Raw genomic sequence first — 16,955 nt, forward strand, 5'->3', positions numbered from 1 at the left:
ATAAATGAAATGAATGCGTCCATTAAATCAATTCCATCCAAAAGTAATTACCGATGTCTCCGCATGAGGTTAAATTATATCGTTTTTATCAAATCTTACTATCGATATGCAATTTCTCAACTTACTCTTTTCCAAGTGTAGATGTAAGCAATATCCATCAGTGAATAATCATCTGGTAAGGACTCCCTCTTGTAAAACAATTCAACCTGTGAACAGAGAAATAAAAAGAAAAAAATTAATCAAAGCTATGCAACCACAGTAACATAAACTAAAGTCTTCTTTTCGAGGCAGGGACTAAAAAAGTGGGACTGTATTCGAATTCAGAAGGAAAACTGGTAAAAGTTCACAATCTGGACGTATTGTTACGAAAAACTGATGTCCTCTGAACAGACTCTGCTGATATAAGAGATGAGATTGTGAGGCCATGAATGCCTAATACTAATTTTGAGCCACAAAAAGTATACATACAACAAATCTGAAGTGAAAGGGCGAAAATTTTGCCGGGTGGTTTGAAACTCACCTCGATTCAACTAACTCAGTTTCCTGGTGTACTTATGCAGAAGTCGACAGCAAAATAAAGTGGCGAAACATTACATTGAATTTCGATTAGGAGATTTTAAAGGACTAAATCGTAAAAAACTACGCAACTTGTCTTAGTGTCAATTTGAGAACTTACCGAAGCTTCTGGCGGAAGTTCGTATTTCATACGGACGAATTTCTTCAGATGACGCATACTGACTTCCGCGGGGCATTGCAAGTACCGTTTTCTTGGAGTACTTCGATCCAACTATAAAAGAAAAAAAAACCAAGAATAAATGAGAAAGTAGAAAAGATTGAGACTGCAGAGGTGTTAAATGGGTCGAAGTAAAGTGGCAGGAAAATGGGTCGCTCCAAGCTCTGTGAAGTAGAGAGCTTCTGCAGGTTCTAACACTACCATGTGAGCACTGGAGAAATCCGGGGAATTTCTAATGATTTGTAAAAGCTTGAAAACTGAACGAATTTTAGTCATTTTTACCTGCAGTATCTAAATCTAATTGATTTATTGCTCGAATACACGCCTTCCAGGATGATATACAATTTAATTTCTTTCTCCTATGTAAAATTCGGCTCAAAAAACGATGCACTGTTTCCCCTGAAACAAACTCGGCCCCAGCTTAGAAAAAGTTCTTAAGGTTGAGGCTGTAGACGTTGTATCCTCTACGTCCAGCGAGCTGATTGTTGAAATTGACGGACAAAGCGATCGACAAAGAAGACATTGGGAACATGGAGCTATCCTATTGGTTGGAAATGGTTGGTTCCCGTTAACTAAGGGAGAAAATGATGGACTGACTCTAGGGTCTCTCGTGGGTTGCCGGTAGTTAATCTATTATCTACCTTATTTGTCCATTGCAACCACTCGCTTCAACCAATAGGATCCCTCCACACCTCTTTTGCATTCTTTATCTATAGCTTTGTCTATCAGTTTCAACAATCAGCGCCCAGTCAAACTCACTTTGAGCGGATAAGGAGCTAATATCTAATTTGCAAGGCTGCTGTGTTTACAGTTCTACAGCCTTGAAGTTTCCGAACAAACTGGCAATCCTGCTAGTGTATTTTCTCCCTATCCGTGCAAAAAGAGTTTGACTGGATGTACACGTGGTCTCATAAAGTTCCCTGCCACGACGTTAAGGACTGATTTACGCTTGAAAGTTCGTTTCAGAGCGACTAGCCAGGAGAAGAAGCTTCAAGTTTCTCGCAGAAGTTTACTCCGGCTCAAGTGCTTTTATCGTAGGTAAAAATATTGGCATGCAAGAGCTCCAGTGCCGTACAAAATTTGAATAAGATAGGATTTAGTTAGAAACACTCACCTGTTTGTTAGGCGACTGCGTGACAGATTCTTTGGCTGCTTCAGGCGAGCCACCGGGCGAGGAAGCGAGCTCGGGGGTGATGCTCGTGTTGACGGCTGTCTTCTCTCCGGCAGCGACTCCTTTGGACCACTCTTCTTTCTCTCTATCACTGTGAACATATAAACAAAGGAAGTTTGTGTAAGTTGTGTAAGTTTATAGAAGTTTGTGTAGCAGGATGACGGAGGAAATGCTGCTGAAGAAGATGCTTGATCGGGTTCCTCCCGGGAGGAGACGAAGGAGACGCCCAGTGAAAGGGTGGTGACAGGGGGTTTCAGAGGAAATGAGGAACTGCCAACTCCCTGAAGGGCTTTGGAAGGATAAGAGACTTTGGCGGCTAGGTGTCGCAGAGCGCCAGAGAGCGTTGTGAAGCAGCTTTTACTCGTGTACGTATAGTAAGTTTGTGTAAGCTAACTCAACGTGACAGTTGAAAGCAAGCAATGCAATTCGTACAAGGTTCATGGCTTCTATTCAAAACTTTAAGGTCTGGACTTCTGGATTATTTTCATTTCCTAATAGTTACGTTCCCTGAAAGACTCCCAGATGAGAACCCGAGACTCCATCTCATTTTCATTTACTATGCAGAATTTTGTGGGAAAAACGAGATTTTTTCCCGGAAAACGGCGCAAAATAGTAACTTCCATTCTTCTCTCTCTGACTCATTAACATTAGGCCAACATACAGATCGTTATTGATATTTTTAAAAGAAACTGAAAAGAAGGTGACGTCAGCGTCCCAGGTAACCCTAGTTGGTGTTGTACACCATCAAAATTAGCGTAGGAAAAACCTACTTATCGGTGTTGTACACGAACTATGGATTACTCACAATTGTTAAGGCTGCATTTAGTTGGTGTATAACACAAATTCGGTCGGTGTACCGTGATAAATGGGTTAGCATGGTCAAAATTAGCCGTTCCGTTGATGCAGAAGGATATAATTTTTTTCAGGAGAGGGAAAATTCATAAACAAAAAGTTCTATTACAGACTTATCTTCTGCGAAAGAAAACCGTGACTGCACCTTGTACGCAACATCGAAAGCACCTGCACCCAGAGCGCCCGCAGCGCGGGGCAACCGGTTGAAAAGGAGGCAATATAGACTCCACTAAAAAAGGTGAGCTCGGAAGCAAAAACCACGCAATACGCGGTTGCCATTAATGACGATATTGATCTACGTATAGGGAATAGCGGCGAGCAGTCGTCACCTTGCCCGATCGAATGGAGGCTTCCGGGGATGGGGGGGGGAGGGGGTGGAGGCGGTGGGGTGCGACGAGCGGGTTCTGTTGTGTGAGAAGCCGCGCCGGTGCTGGTAACGGCGCCGTCTCCTAGCAACGCAGGACGCTGAGACGCCCGGCCACTCGTCGTCGGCGAGTTTCAGACGTCGCGTCGTCGCTCCACGTGGCCTCGCGTTGAGCCAGACGAAACACGAACGGTACGGTACAGGGTGTAGTTCATTTGTAAAACATGATGCATAGGCGGATCCAGGGGCGTAGGGGGGTACACCCTCTCCCCCCGTTCGCTCTAAAAAAGTAGGAAGAAAAAGAGAAGAAAGTGAGAGGGAAAGGAACGGAGGAAAGAAGAAGGAAGGATGCTTATATTTGGACGTACGTCTGTCAAACGGAACTAAGTGCCATAGGGGGAGGAAGGTATAGAGGGGGGCTTGAATTGGCGACGGAATCGGGAGTCGGGCTCATTCCGTCCTATACCCGCAATGCTTTTCCATGGCGCTTAGTTCCGTTTGACAGAACGCGTTATCCGGCATTCTAAATTCCTCAAAAGGAACTCAAATTGGCGCTTAGTTCCGTTTGACAGAAATACGTCCATTTGATAAGAATTCATGACGAAATTGGCTCAGACTGCTTATTATGGATGCTTTAAAATTTCAAAAAACATTAAGGGGAATTCCCCCGGCCCCCCTTAAACCCCCTCCCCGATTCAAAATGTCTGGATCCGCTTGTGTCACTGCTGGCGTGATGAGAATTGTTCAGAGAGTTTTGAGAGGTGAAATTCAGCAAAAAGTTGGAGGCACCATGACATGCTTGAATATGAGAAGAGGATTGAACAATTTGACTGCATTTTTCGATAAGGAACTAATATTTAAGGTTCTCGTCATATCCAAAAGAAACGGAATATGTACTATACCAATCTTTAACTCCATTAAAAAGTACATTTTAATTATTTTCAAATTAAAGTTCATACGTCATTTTTCATTGTCCCCTTCGGAATTGGAATCATCCGAGAATATACTGTACAAATTCTGCTAAGCTCCTCAAGTAACAGAGGAATAACATTAGGTACAGACACAAATGTAAATCAACCGAGATGCCTTTCCGAAAGATACACTCGGCTTTGAATAATTCGCGGGGCTCAAAATCAATGAGAGGATATTGGCAGTTAGGTTCGGACCTAACATGCAACTATTTTAACTTTGCGGTGGGCCGGGTTGCATACGCTAGATTTTGCGGGCGAAATCTGAGATCTGAACACCATCGTAGGATACGGGCACGAGTAATGTTTTCTTTGAACGTGACGTCTATTTTGGTCAACTATTTGGACGCTCCTGTCGCACAGATTTTTATCACGATTATAACAAACTGAGATGCGTTCCTTGAAACGAACTCGGCATTAGAAAAAAGAACTGATTGTGAGCGTAAAACAATCGAAGAATGTACGGAGTTTGAACACACGCAGCTATTTTACTCCGTGACGGGCCGAGTTGCGGACTCTCGAAAAAGAACACTGAGGGCACAAGTGCCCTACAGCGAGAGTCATAGGCAGATTTCAGATTTCGCCCGTAAAGTCCAGCGTATGCAACCCGGCCCACCGCCGAGTTCAAATAGTTGTATGTTGGGTCCGAACCTAACTTCGCATTATCTTCCACTGTTCTTCGCGCAGTTTTGAGTTGATAGAGCGTTCCATTACCTATGACGTTAAAAAAAAAAGATCAGATTTTATTAAAATGCCAGCTAAAACATTCTTAGCTCTTTCATCCAAACCGCAAACTAAAGGGGATGCACGTGACATGAAGCAAACGCCAACTGGCAATTTGAACAAGAAACTTAAATGAAACACGAATCAGATAGTCGATTAAGCGAACTACTTTATACACTATTAAGTTAATATTTAGAGTAGAAAAACGTATTTGAAGTTGAATTTAACTGTCTATTAGTGGTGATTCAAATTCTTTACAGTTCTTATTAAAGGAAGATGAAGAGTTGTGAACATTGCCCTGGCATGGGAAAGAGCCATGCACAGATTTGCCCGTTTTCGGGCCTTGGGGTCCGCGTGAGGTTAATTTTCAGCCTTGGGATGACCCTTCACAGATACTAAAAATTCCGATTGAGTAAACGAACCGTTTTCAAGCTAAAGTCTCCAGTTTGCACTCATTTCTGCAGGTATTTTAATGTCGAATTCCAACTGTGACGCATCTTTTCTGGTTTAGATATCGAAGCGCGCTTTTGCGGTGATTGATTCAGCTCCATCTAGCACAAGCCCCCACCTGGGGGGGGGGGGGGGGGGTTCTTCTGCATAGGGTGTGCACAATGTATGAGTATTTGTTGATTTCGAGAACGGCAGCAGATATTGACTTGCGGTTTGGACGAAACTTTCTAGAAAGTTTAGAACAAGTTTCTTAGGAAGCTTCCCGGACCCCTCTTACGCCTCCCCTCTCCAAGGTGTCTGCATCCGCGTATTTTATGAAGAATTCCCTGATTTGCCCGCTTTTCCAGACCGCCGGTGACCCTGGATAAGGCCTGGCTGAGCCAATCACGAATGGAACCTTCTGTGACCATTATACTCTTATCTTAAGGAACTCTTGCATCGGCCGTTGCGCTTATCGTTGGGTCTAGAATTTTAGATGGCACCGATGCACAGTGGATCGAGTCAATGAGAGAGGTCGGACAAAATTTGTAAACTTTGGAAGCTTAACAGTACTTTCTCTCTGTAACACGAACTCAATGGACCGGCCGACTTCCTCGATATAGAGAGATCTTCGTTATAACGGTCGTCGATATTTAATATAGGAAGTTCAAGGGACCGACCGATTTCCTGGTTACAGAGAGATTATCGTTGTCGAGAGTTGTAACAGAGAGAAAGTACTGCAACTTCGTTTATACAAAACATTGAAGTTTTAAAAGTGGTCCCACTGGTTTCTTCGTGAAGTTTTCTTCTTGAAGCACCCCATACTACTTAAAATGTATCGTTATCGATAGTTGTAACAGGGAGAAAGTACTGCAACTTCGTTGATACGAAACATTGAAGTTTTAAAAGTGGTCCCACTGGTTTCTTCGTGAAGTTTTCTTCTTGAAGCACCCCATACTACTTAAAATGTATCGTTATCTATAGTTGTAACAGGGAGAAAGTACTGCAACTTCGTTGATACGAAACATTGAAGTTTTAAAAGTGGTCCCACTGGTTTCTTCGTGAAGTTTTCTTCTTGAAGCACCCCATACTACTTAAAATGTATCGTTATCGATAGTTGTAACGGGGAGAAAGTACTGCAACTTCGTTGATACAAAACATTGAAGTTTTAAAAGTGGTCCCACTGGTTTCTTCGTGAAGTTTTCTTCTTGCAGCACCCCATAGTATTTAAAATGTGTAGAAATAAACATCAAAATTTGCAGTTTCAGTAAAATTGTCTTGTCCTACCTATCGGATTGACTCGATTCACTGTGCGACGCAAAATATCGAGGAGCCGAGGCGAGGACGGAGCTCGGTGGAACTGCGCGGGGTTTCGGGAGTGCGGTGAGCTGGGCAGGCGCCACTCGGCAACGTGGTCGACCTTGGAGTGAAGTGTTGGGCAGTGGCGGCGGCGGCGGCGGCGGTGGTTGGGGTGTCGCAGCGGGCGCGCGGGGCCCGGGCCGCGAGAAGGCAATCAGTCCACGGTCCATGTGACGCATCACGTTCCACAATCCACATGTCTCCGTTTCCCACTCCCGAGCGCAGAGTCGAAAAACGAAAAACGCCACCGACGGAAATCAGCGCGCAGTTCCGCCCCCCGGCCCCACCTGCCCCGCCTCGGACCGGGCCCCCGAAATAAATGACCTCAGCGGCACGCCTGCCTTTGCCGCTCTCAGTATGAATTTTCGCGCCTTTTCCGTCTCGGCGCGAATAAAGGTCTCCGTCGGCGGTGACTGAGAAAACTGCCCGCAGACGCGGGAAACTTATAAAACGTATCATAAACTACGCAGATTGCGCGATGGAGCGGATTTCAGACTTTTTTAATGTACCCAACGTGAATTTCGAGCGAATTCTCCCTAAAAACTGTATTCAGTCGGCAGAATGTCATACGTGCAACAGACCTATTCCGCGAGCGTTGCTCTTGGAAAGAGGCTCTTGCAAGTGCCAGGAATTTGCGATTTAGCTACTGATTCCTACGTAAACACGAGAAACACAAGGGTATGTCAGGGGTTTTCTCTGAAATTAACTCCAAACTGCAAAAAAAGTTCTCAAAGTTGAGGCCGTAATGGAGGGGATATGCCACGCTACCCTGAAAGTCCACCTCTATTTCAAGACAAACTCTCTATGGAAAGATAAGGGAAAATACATTAGCAGGGTTGCCGTAGTTTTTAGGTTTTCTTTTTCTCGTTGGAGTGCACTCACCAGGACAAAAAAGACGCGTGCCCAGACATTTATTTCCTAGAGGAAAAGGATGTCTACGTGTTAAAAATGTCCTTCAAAAAAGAGTTCAAAGATAAAGGTCCCTTGGATTCTCAGAGAATGCCGTGTATGGGTTTAATCCCCTGTCTGCGTATCTGACCTACCAAAAGGACACCCCTAAGATCCGCACGCAAGGGGCGCACAAAAATCTCATAAGCGTTATATAGTTGTCTTAGAGAGGAAAACCTCCCCTTTTCAATTGAGCCATTCATAAATTACGCACTGGTGTGGGAGGGTCGTGTCGAAAACTTTACGAGGGGTTGTGTGTGTACGTTATTCTCGATGCCTCTTAAGACCCTTTAAGGATGTTGAGTTCACAACGTATATGATGACATGGTATCCGTAACATCGTAATACAGTCGCTGATAATAATAAGTAAGTAGCGGTGATATACGTATATTTTAAGGCAAGCACACCAAGTATAGAGGATGGAATGTGGTTTGGACTAACGTAGGTACGACAAGTTATTATTTCCCTCACGATAGAACGTAACTACATTTCAATGTTGCCAAATTTTCCCTCGCAAATTTCGATTATGACTGTCGAGTCTTGGGCACTTCTAACTGAAAATTTCACTGATTTTTCATCTGATCTCACGGAAAATCAGAAAAAATTTAGACAGAAATTGCGCGAGTACTTTCGGTAAAAAATCGCATTGTTTGGGTCAATTTTGCAACCTTGGGATGGAGTTACACTCCTTTCGACAAAATACCGCATTGCGATGAGTAAAATAATGTCTGCGACATTCGATGTGAGTGAGCTGCTTCCCACTATTTCGACTTCGTTTCCTAATTTTTCATTCCACTAGAGCCAAGTCTTCTCGTCAAGCCAGGTTTTTTTTCGGTCTCAAGGGGGCTCACCCATTTCACGTGGTCAGTACAAAAGCAAGTCGGTCGTATGGTCGAGAAGTGCCTAAATACATGCTCTAGAAAGCTTTAATGACAAAAAAAAAAATTTAAAATTAAAAAAAAACCCTCCAAGAGAAATAATTACCTGCACACCGCGCTGCGCCATCTCCAAACCAATACTCTCGCTTTCCCTAGGTCTTGCCCAATATGACTGACTCACGATTTGAGAGAAGAAATTAGTTAGAGCTCAATCTATCATCAGTGGCGTAGCGTGCTTTGCGATTTTTCTATCGATTTGCCATTTCAACTTATGGAAAAGAGTCGATTGACAGCGGTGTCTACAACGAACGCTTTAATAATCGATTTTTTACTATAGCTTCAAATGGGGAAATTTCGATAATCGATTATTCACGCTTCGCCACTAGCTATCTAGTAGCGACGAGCCAGGTAAAACTGGGAACTTTCTTTTTCCCCCGAGGGTCCCCAAATTAAATCCACTGCCCTGCAAAACTTTCGATAGAAAAACACTCACACACGCCTGCGTTCAAAAAGATTATTTACTCACACTCCATAGAATCAGGGAACGTTAACGAACAACTTGACCCCTGGAAACGAATCGGACAAAATAACGCGTTTAATTACCCACTACCGCCGATAACGAGCTGAAGCCGCGACACTATAAAGCCGCGGCCACTAACGACAAGTGTTGACACACCATTAAAGAGCAAGTGCGCTTGATTTTTCGCGCGAAAACGAGGGTCGCGTCGGGATGCATCGATAATAGGGCGGGAGAGCGCGCCGAGGGGCGCCGGGCGGCGGGGGGCAGAGGGGGAGGGGCGGTAATTTCGTCATTTCATTCAGATGATCCCCGACCCTACCGCACAACCCTCGACGCGACGCTCGATGAAACCGCTTAAATGCAACGGTGACCAACGTAATATCCGCGGTTTTTACTTAGCGGAGATCCGCGCTCCCCTCCCCGAACAATACCCCGCGGCACCCTTCCGTGCGCTTGTTCGGGCTAATTCGAAGGCGCCAGAATCCGGTCCCCCCTTTCGGCCTGCATTCATGACGGAGTTTATGTATCGGTAATTACATCCCGGATTGCGCTCCGAGTAAATAATTCCGGCTGCGGTCCCGGCGAAAACACCGTTCTTGGACTTTTCCGAATCGTGATTTTATGACCGTGTTTCCCCTTTTCTCGCAGGCGTCCTCGAGTGCCCCGCTTCACGGGATTGATCCAGTTTCAGATAAGTTTATCTTATGATCTTCTCCATTAGGTATCATTAATGGACTGCATATTGTGATAGATAAGGAAGCATACGCGGATCCGGGGGGGGGGGGGGCGTAGAAGATTAGCGCTCCCCTCCCCTCCACGTTTGCCCGAAAAAAGAGGGGGAAATCGAGAAGGGAGAAGGAAGAAAGGAACGGAGGAAAGAAGAAAGAAGACAGAAAGATGCTTATATTTGGTAATTATTCATGGATGACGAAAATGAGAAGGGAGACGGAAGGAAGGAACGGAAGAAAGAGGAAAGAAAGACGCTTATATTTGGTAATTATTAATGGATAAGGAAAATGAGGAGAAAGAAAGAGGGAAGGAACGGAAGAAACAGGAAGGAAAGACAAGTAAATTTGGTAATTATTTATGACGAAATTGGCTTAAATTGCATATCAGATGCTTCAAAACTTCAAAAATTTTCAGGGGGAGGCCCTCATCCCACACCTCCCCTTTTCTAGGTGACTGGATCCGCCGATGAAAGGTAGTAAGGAACTATACTTCATTAGGCTGTCATTAGTTTCCCAGTGCAGTGCTCCCTCCCCCCTCCGTTTGCCCGAAAAACAGAGGAAGAAAAAGGAAAGAAAGAGAGAAGGATGGAACGGAAGAAAGAATCCAGAGATTTTCAAATCGAGGATTGCGTCAATTATAACATATTTAAAAACTACAAACTGATTCAAATTTTATGAATATTAGACTCAATTATAACATATTTAAAAACTACAAACTGATTCAAATTTTATGAATATTAGACCATTTTAAAATTATTAAATTTTAATTGCATTGCTTCCGAGATCACCCATTTCAGAAATAACGATGCTATATTACACAACTTTCAAAGGGGATGAAACAGAATCTTACCTGTCATAGTATTCCAAAGACAAGCTAATGCTATCCTCAGGAGAATAAATCAGTCTATCGACGTCCACTCCTCTAGCTTCCGGATGCAAGTGCAGATCTGTCAAAAGACCAAATAAAAAACATTTAGTGAAATTAAACGGAATGGGTTTCAAAATGGTAGTCCCCATTTCGTGCAGAATGGGCGAGTTGCGCTAGATCATAGAATCAAGTCTTAATGGTTTAAGCGTAAAGATGGGCAAAAAAGACAGGAGTGCAAGTAAGTAGTATTCAATCGCGACCAAATTATTGAAGTCCCCCTAGAAATTTTGAAAGCTGAAAGAATTTTATTCAAGGTTTTCAGATTTTCAACTCTAGTGGAATAATATGACTTCGGCATGCATCCTAAAATTATCTGGAAAATTTAACAAAATTTTGAACAGCGTAATGTATTCGTAAGTCTCCGTTATTTTCTATCTTCTTTTTCAGATGACGATAGATTGGTACAGTGAACAGATATTTTTCACGGAACTAGACGTGTTACAGGAGCAAAGCTGGTGCAGAAATTATTGTTAGAGGTCATAATTTGTAACCATGATACGTCGACGGGATCTACACGACAAGTAACACCCAATCCCCGATTCCCCAAAAAATTGATCACAAAAAAATCATTATCGAATTATTGGCCTCCCACGTGAAGTAAACTTAATTTTACGATCAGTAGGTTTTGAGCGGATATGCTGAGTGTCGATGGCGCTGACATTTACACAGAGAGAAGTGATCTAATTTTAACCGCCTCGTTACTGCAGTGGCTTGGCGTGCTTTGCAAACAATCGAATGATCTGCATTTGAGCTCATAGTAAATGATCGATTTGTGAAGGTGTTCGCAACGAACGACTTACTAATCGATTTTTTATCACAGTCTCGAATGGGAAAATATCGATATCCAATGATTCAGGCCTCGCCACTGCTCGTTAAATGGCCATCTGCAGACAGTGCTATACTGCCGTGCTAAGGAAAAACGCCGTATGAACATTCGAGAGTTGCCAAATTTCCTTCCATAAAACGTTTATTTTTGAGGAAAGTTATTAGTATTCTTCCTTGAAATTTTCAGGGACTTGAGGCAAAATTGCGAACAAAATTATCTGAAAAATTGGAAGGAAAATATTCAAAAGTTTACCAGGAAATTTGTGTTTTATGGAAGGTAATTTGGCAACGCCTGATGGCTCATACAGCGTTGCCAAATTTCCTTTGATAATACAAGAATCCCCTGATAAACTTGTGAATATTCTTCTTCCATTTTTGAGATAATTTTGTTCGCAATTTCACCTAAAATTCCTGAAAATTTCAAGGAAAAATATTCATAACTTTCCACAAAAATAAACATTTTATCGAAGGAGATTTGGCAACTCTCGAATGTTCATGCGGGGTTCTTCCTTAGCACGGCAGTATAACCAGTAGCGGATAGCGGAACGTCGGGAACGTGCTGTCATTTGGAACACTCTTCACCAAGATGTAAAATAATAATGATAAAAAACAACAAACTGATAACATAAAATTTCCTTTGATAATGCAAGAATCCCCTGATAAACTTATGAATATTCTTCTTCCATTTTTCAGATAATTTTGTTCGCAATTTCACCTAAAATTCCTGAAAATTTCAAGGAAAAATATTCAGAACTTTCCGCAAAAATAAACATTTTATCGAAGGAAATTTGGCAACTCTCGAATGTTCATCCGGCGTTCTTCCTTAGCACGGCAGTATAACCAGTAGCGGATGGCGGAACGCCGGGAACGTGCTATTATTTGGAACACTCTTCACCAATATGTAAAATAAGAATGATAAAAACCAACAAACTGATAACATACCTCTAAAACGGTTCTTTTGGTAAAATTCTTGTCTCCTCCGCATTTCTGAGTGAAATAGTCCAGGCACTAATTTGTAGACAATGTCTTGCCGTGTTTTATCCGGCCTGAAACAGTTTTAAAGGATGAACATCTCGTTAGAAAATTAGAGCCGTCATGAAGGTATTATGTTTTTTCTAATGGTGCGCCGAAAAATTCGCCAAAGCTGCTTTCTTCGTAAATTTGAAAGGATCTTCTCAGGATTCGATCAATTTTGAAATACACTGAAAAAAATATACGGTAGATTTAACCATTCTCTGACACGGTGATACAAGTATACGGTGATACACACCGATTTTACGGTAGCAATCACCATATTACGGTAAGCATCACCAAAGTTCTTGGAAATACCATCATAATTCTGGTTATTTTCATCAAATAGTATCACTGTGTAAAAAATCAAGTAGACTCATAGTAGATGTTAACATACTTTTTTTCATTGTAGACGAAAGTGCGAGTTCGGATTCGATATAAGAGTACAACTTAAAGGTCCTTAAAACTCATCATTAACAATTACATAGCTGAATTAAAATTCCACTGAATTACCAGTTTTAATTAAGCCCTGCAATTCAAGGAACGCTGATGAAGAGAAATGTGATGAGCTGAACAAGAACCTTTGGGTAGATCGACGAGAGACAACAATTTCGCATGTATACGAAACGGATTTACTGGAGTTAACAAAGTGACCTTGCATTTGTACGTAATATCATACATTCCTGAGGTAAAACTACTTCTACGGCTGTAACTAAGACTAAAAAACTCTTCACTGTTCAGTAAAAAACGATTTTCAGCGTTTCGCTGGTTTGCATGTTAAAATTAATTTCTGTCATAAAATTATTTTTAGAATTTCTGAATTAAAAGCCTCGATTTTCATTGTTGTAAATTTTGCTTAACTTGATCTCAAAAAAAAAAAAAAAAAAAAAAAAAAAAAAACTTAAGATCAGAGACTGACTTTTCATAAAATTAGACTTGAAAACTTGCAGGGATAAGTGAAAATAGCTATGACTTAACGGCAAAACTTACTTCAGACTTAAATGCGGCTTGCTGGTGTTTATGGGCACTTGACACTTTGGGCAATAATTCTTCGCCTCTAGGTAGAGAATAATACAACTCCGACAAACTGAAACAAAAGAGTATAATTATGCATCAGCATATTCAGAACGCCATATATTAAACACGATCTTGAAAAGCATGGAACGCTATTTCAACCCAAAACGACACACCGCGAAGAACAAAGGAAGGCGGAATATATGAAGTTGGGTTTGAACCCAATAGGCAACTATTTTAACTCCACAGTGGGCCGGATTGCATACACTAGATTTTGCGGGCGGAATTTGAAGAAATTAAAGCTATATATGAATAAGATATGTATTAAATCCGGAAATAGAATTTATTCAGTTTTGCAGCCATAAGACGGACACGGCGACACGGCACGGCGCGGCGTGGACACGGATCTAATCTGACTGAAGTCAAAAACCAGGAGCTGCAGTGCTGCACCCCGCAAGCGTAGGCGTGTGAAACGGGGGGGTCGAGGGCCTTTGGGGTCGCATCTGTTTTTCGTCTTTCGGGTAAAACGACGGTGATGCTGCGTTGCCAGATTAATTATTGCGTGTCTCCAACGGGCCCCCTCAAGAGTTAATCTGATTCCTGCTCGATCTGACTAAGATGCTCTGTTGAAGTGTCACGTCCGAATTTTTCAAAGCGCGATACTTCGGTTGATACAGATCTCATCACTTTCAGATAATCTACAAGAACCAAGCATCAAAACATGATTCTGCGTGACCAGCGCAACTGATCCATTCGCGGATCAAGCAAATTGGCAACATTGTTTTTTTTTCCATTTAAACCTACGGAGATGTATCGATTCGAGAGGTCAGGTGGTCCGACAAGAATCGATTATTAAACATAGGTGTAAATGGAGGAACTCCGAATGCCAAATTGCTGAATCCGCCTCTGAACTGACCCATTCCCATCAGACTGGCGGAAACGCGAATATCCGAGGGAGGGTTGGTCCGCGGAACCTCCTAATATTGCTGAAATTCTTAGTACGAAGTCTCTAAAAGATAAAGCTCCTACGGGCTCATTGTTGAAATTGATAGACAAAGCGATAGACACAGATGAAAAAAGGAGATGAAGGGATCCTATTGGTGGAGGCGGGTAGTTGCGATGGACAGAAAAGGTAGGCAATAGACTAATTAACAACAACCAACGAGAGACCTCCAAGTTAGTCCATGAGAACCAATCATTTCAACCAATAGAATCACTCCATACTCCTTGTGTCCGCTTTGTCTATCGTTTTGTCTATCAATTTCAACAATCAGCCTGCTATGCAACCCCCGAAAAACTTAGAGTCGAAATGCCTCCTCTCCGTGTTAAAAATTTCGACCAGAATCCTGGCAAAAAAAAACAAAAAAACAAGCCGCCCCAACACCAGCAACTCCAGAATCAGGCATCGGCTTAATGAGCCGCAAGGACTCCTAATTGACGATTAAAATTCATGCTGGAATTTACGCGTAAGGTCGTGGAAAGCGGGGTAACACCGAGGATGTGAGGAGGGGGGGGGGGGGTTAATATTTAATTAGCGAGGATGACCCAGTGTTCCCGACAGCGGCGCGGCGCGGCGTGGTGCCGTTTCGGGCTGCAGCAGCGTTGTTGCGGCCCCGTCGAGGAAGAACGACGTAACTCCCGAGGGAAGCGTGGGGTGGATACGCGGTTTGGCGGGACCGGGGAGCTGCCCGCGAGTCGCGACCCTCCGACGCTCCCCTCCCTTTCCATCCCCACTCTCTCCGTTTCATTATCAATCCTCTGCTCCGGCCACGTTGCCGCCTCCTCCGATATTCCCGATTTTCCGCGCGCGGCGGAGGGAATAGCGTGTTACATTCATGCTTCCATGCTCAGGTAAAGAGAGGTACGTGAGCGGTAAGGAGCTGTGGATTACTACTCGGAGTCGGGAACGGACGCGACTCATTTCAGTGGCGTGGCGTGCTTTGCGATATATCGATTGTTATTCCATTTAAACCTATGGTAAAGAATCGATTATTAAGGTGTTCGCTGCGAACACCTGTTTATCGATCCTTTTCCATGGGTTTAAATGGAATAACAATCGATATATCGCAAAGCACGCCACGCCACTGACCCATTCCACTGCCGAGACTCCTTTTCGCGGCTTTCCAATTTTTAAGACCCTTTTTCGAGGCCTTTCCTTTTTTACCCCACTGGAAAAAAAACACTTTGGATTTAGAGTCTAGACTCTTGATTCAATCGGACTTTTGCTTGAATCAAAACGAAATCCGCTTAAATTAAGAGGCTTGGTTCTTGATTTAAGATAGATGCTGATTTAATCAAGAGTACCTACTTTTTCTTGTCGATGTTTTTAAGAGTCTGGACGCTAGATCGAATGTGTTTTTTTCCCCCAGTGCTTTCCATTCTTACCGGTGGCGTAGCGTGCTTCGCAATAAATCGATGGATCTGCCATTTAAATCTATGGGAAAGGATCGATAAACAGGGTGTTCGCACCGAACATCTCAATGATCATTATTTACCGTAGTTTCAAATGGGAAAATATCGATTACCGATCATTCACGCCTCACCACTGATTTTGACACGAGACCGATCGTGTAGTTAAAAGGTCTCTACGATCCTGATTGTATAGGAGGCAGCTTGAATAAAATTTTCCAAATTATCAGAGCTGGTACCCTGAACGTCGTCAAGAATGTCCGGTTATGTGGCTACGGTACAACTCTGGCGTGAAGTTTTTAGAAAATGGGCTCGGTAGTGTCTGAGCGGAAAGTTTTATTGAGAGAAGCCTCCGTACTTTGTTACATTGTTACCATTCATCCGGAAGACTCTCATAAATTGTTCGGACGACCAAACACCGACGATTTTCAATAATACGAAAAATTTCGTTTTCGTGTTAGGCAAGACAGCCGTAAGTGCATTTGTCTGCATGCTTTTCATGGGTTTTGCATTTTGGACACTAGACATACTTCTAAAGTTAGAAATTTGCAGAAAAAGGCGGCATTTTAAAGTTGAATACTAACTCTCGTTGGCTCTCTGGCGGAATCAAGTGTCTTACGGCTGTATTGTCTGAAACAAAGTCAAACATTTGCGCACTTGCGGTTTTCTCACATCGTTTTTATCCAAACAAGAAGAATGTCGCTGTTTTAGTAGTATCAGTGATTTCAACTAAATCAGATGAGACGGTTTTTGAAGAAGACTCGATTTCGAAAATTTGAAAGTTACGACTCGCTTCACTATCACGGTGGAATTGCAGTTTACAAAGTTAGACCGCAACACTCGCACCCTTGCGGTGGGATCGGTTTTACAGAAGTCAGACTTTTTAAAACCACCGCACCGTGGCAAGAAATCAGTCCTGCACAGCCCATCCACGTTGCCAGCTCAAAGTAAACAGAGGGCTTGCGTAAGAGACACAAAAAGGGTTGGTAAATTGGAGTCACCCAACTTTTTTGCGCCCCGAACCTGCCGCTACAGGGCTGAGACACAATCCGAGGCGAGGCATGTTGCAGCCCTAAACTGCCGGCAGGGAGAGGA

The 16,955-nt window shown here is 43.0% G+C and overlaps 1 protein-coding gene across 1 annotated transcript in view; it reads right to left on the bottom strand.

Moving 5' to 3' along the window:
- LOC109039160 (uncharacterized) overlaps positions 1–16,955 on the bottom strand; it is a 52,763-nt gene that overhangs the window by 4,129 nt on the left and 31,679 nt on the right. Inside the window, exons 4-9 of the mRNA XM_072301165.1 lie at positions 13,428–13,524; positions 12,369–12,472; positions 10,524–10,620; positions 1,848–1,995; positions 677–787; positions 126–206 (exon numbers count right to left, since the gene is read on the bottom strand). Coding sequence (XP_072157266.1) covers positions 126–206; positions 677–787; positions 1,848–1,995; positions 10,524–10,620; positions 12,369–12,472; positions 13,428–13,524 — 638 coding nt within the window. The remainder of the gene's footprint in view (positions 1–125; positions 207–676; positions 788–1,847; positions 1,996–10,523; positions 10,621–12,368; positions 12,473–13,427; positions 13,525–16,955) is intronic.

Source organism: Bemisia tabaci, chromosome 6 (genome assembly GCF_918797505.1).
Source record: "Bemisia tabaci chromosome 6, PGI_BMITA_v3".
Classification (NCBI taxonomy): domain Eukaryota; kingdom Metazoa; phylum Arthropoda; class Insecta; order Hemiptera; family Aleyrodidae; genus Bemisia; species Bemisia tabaci.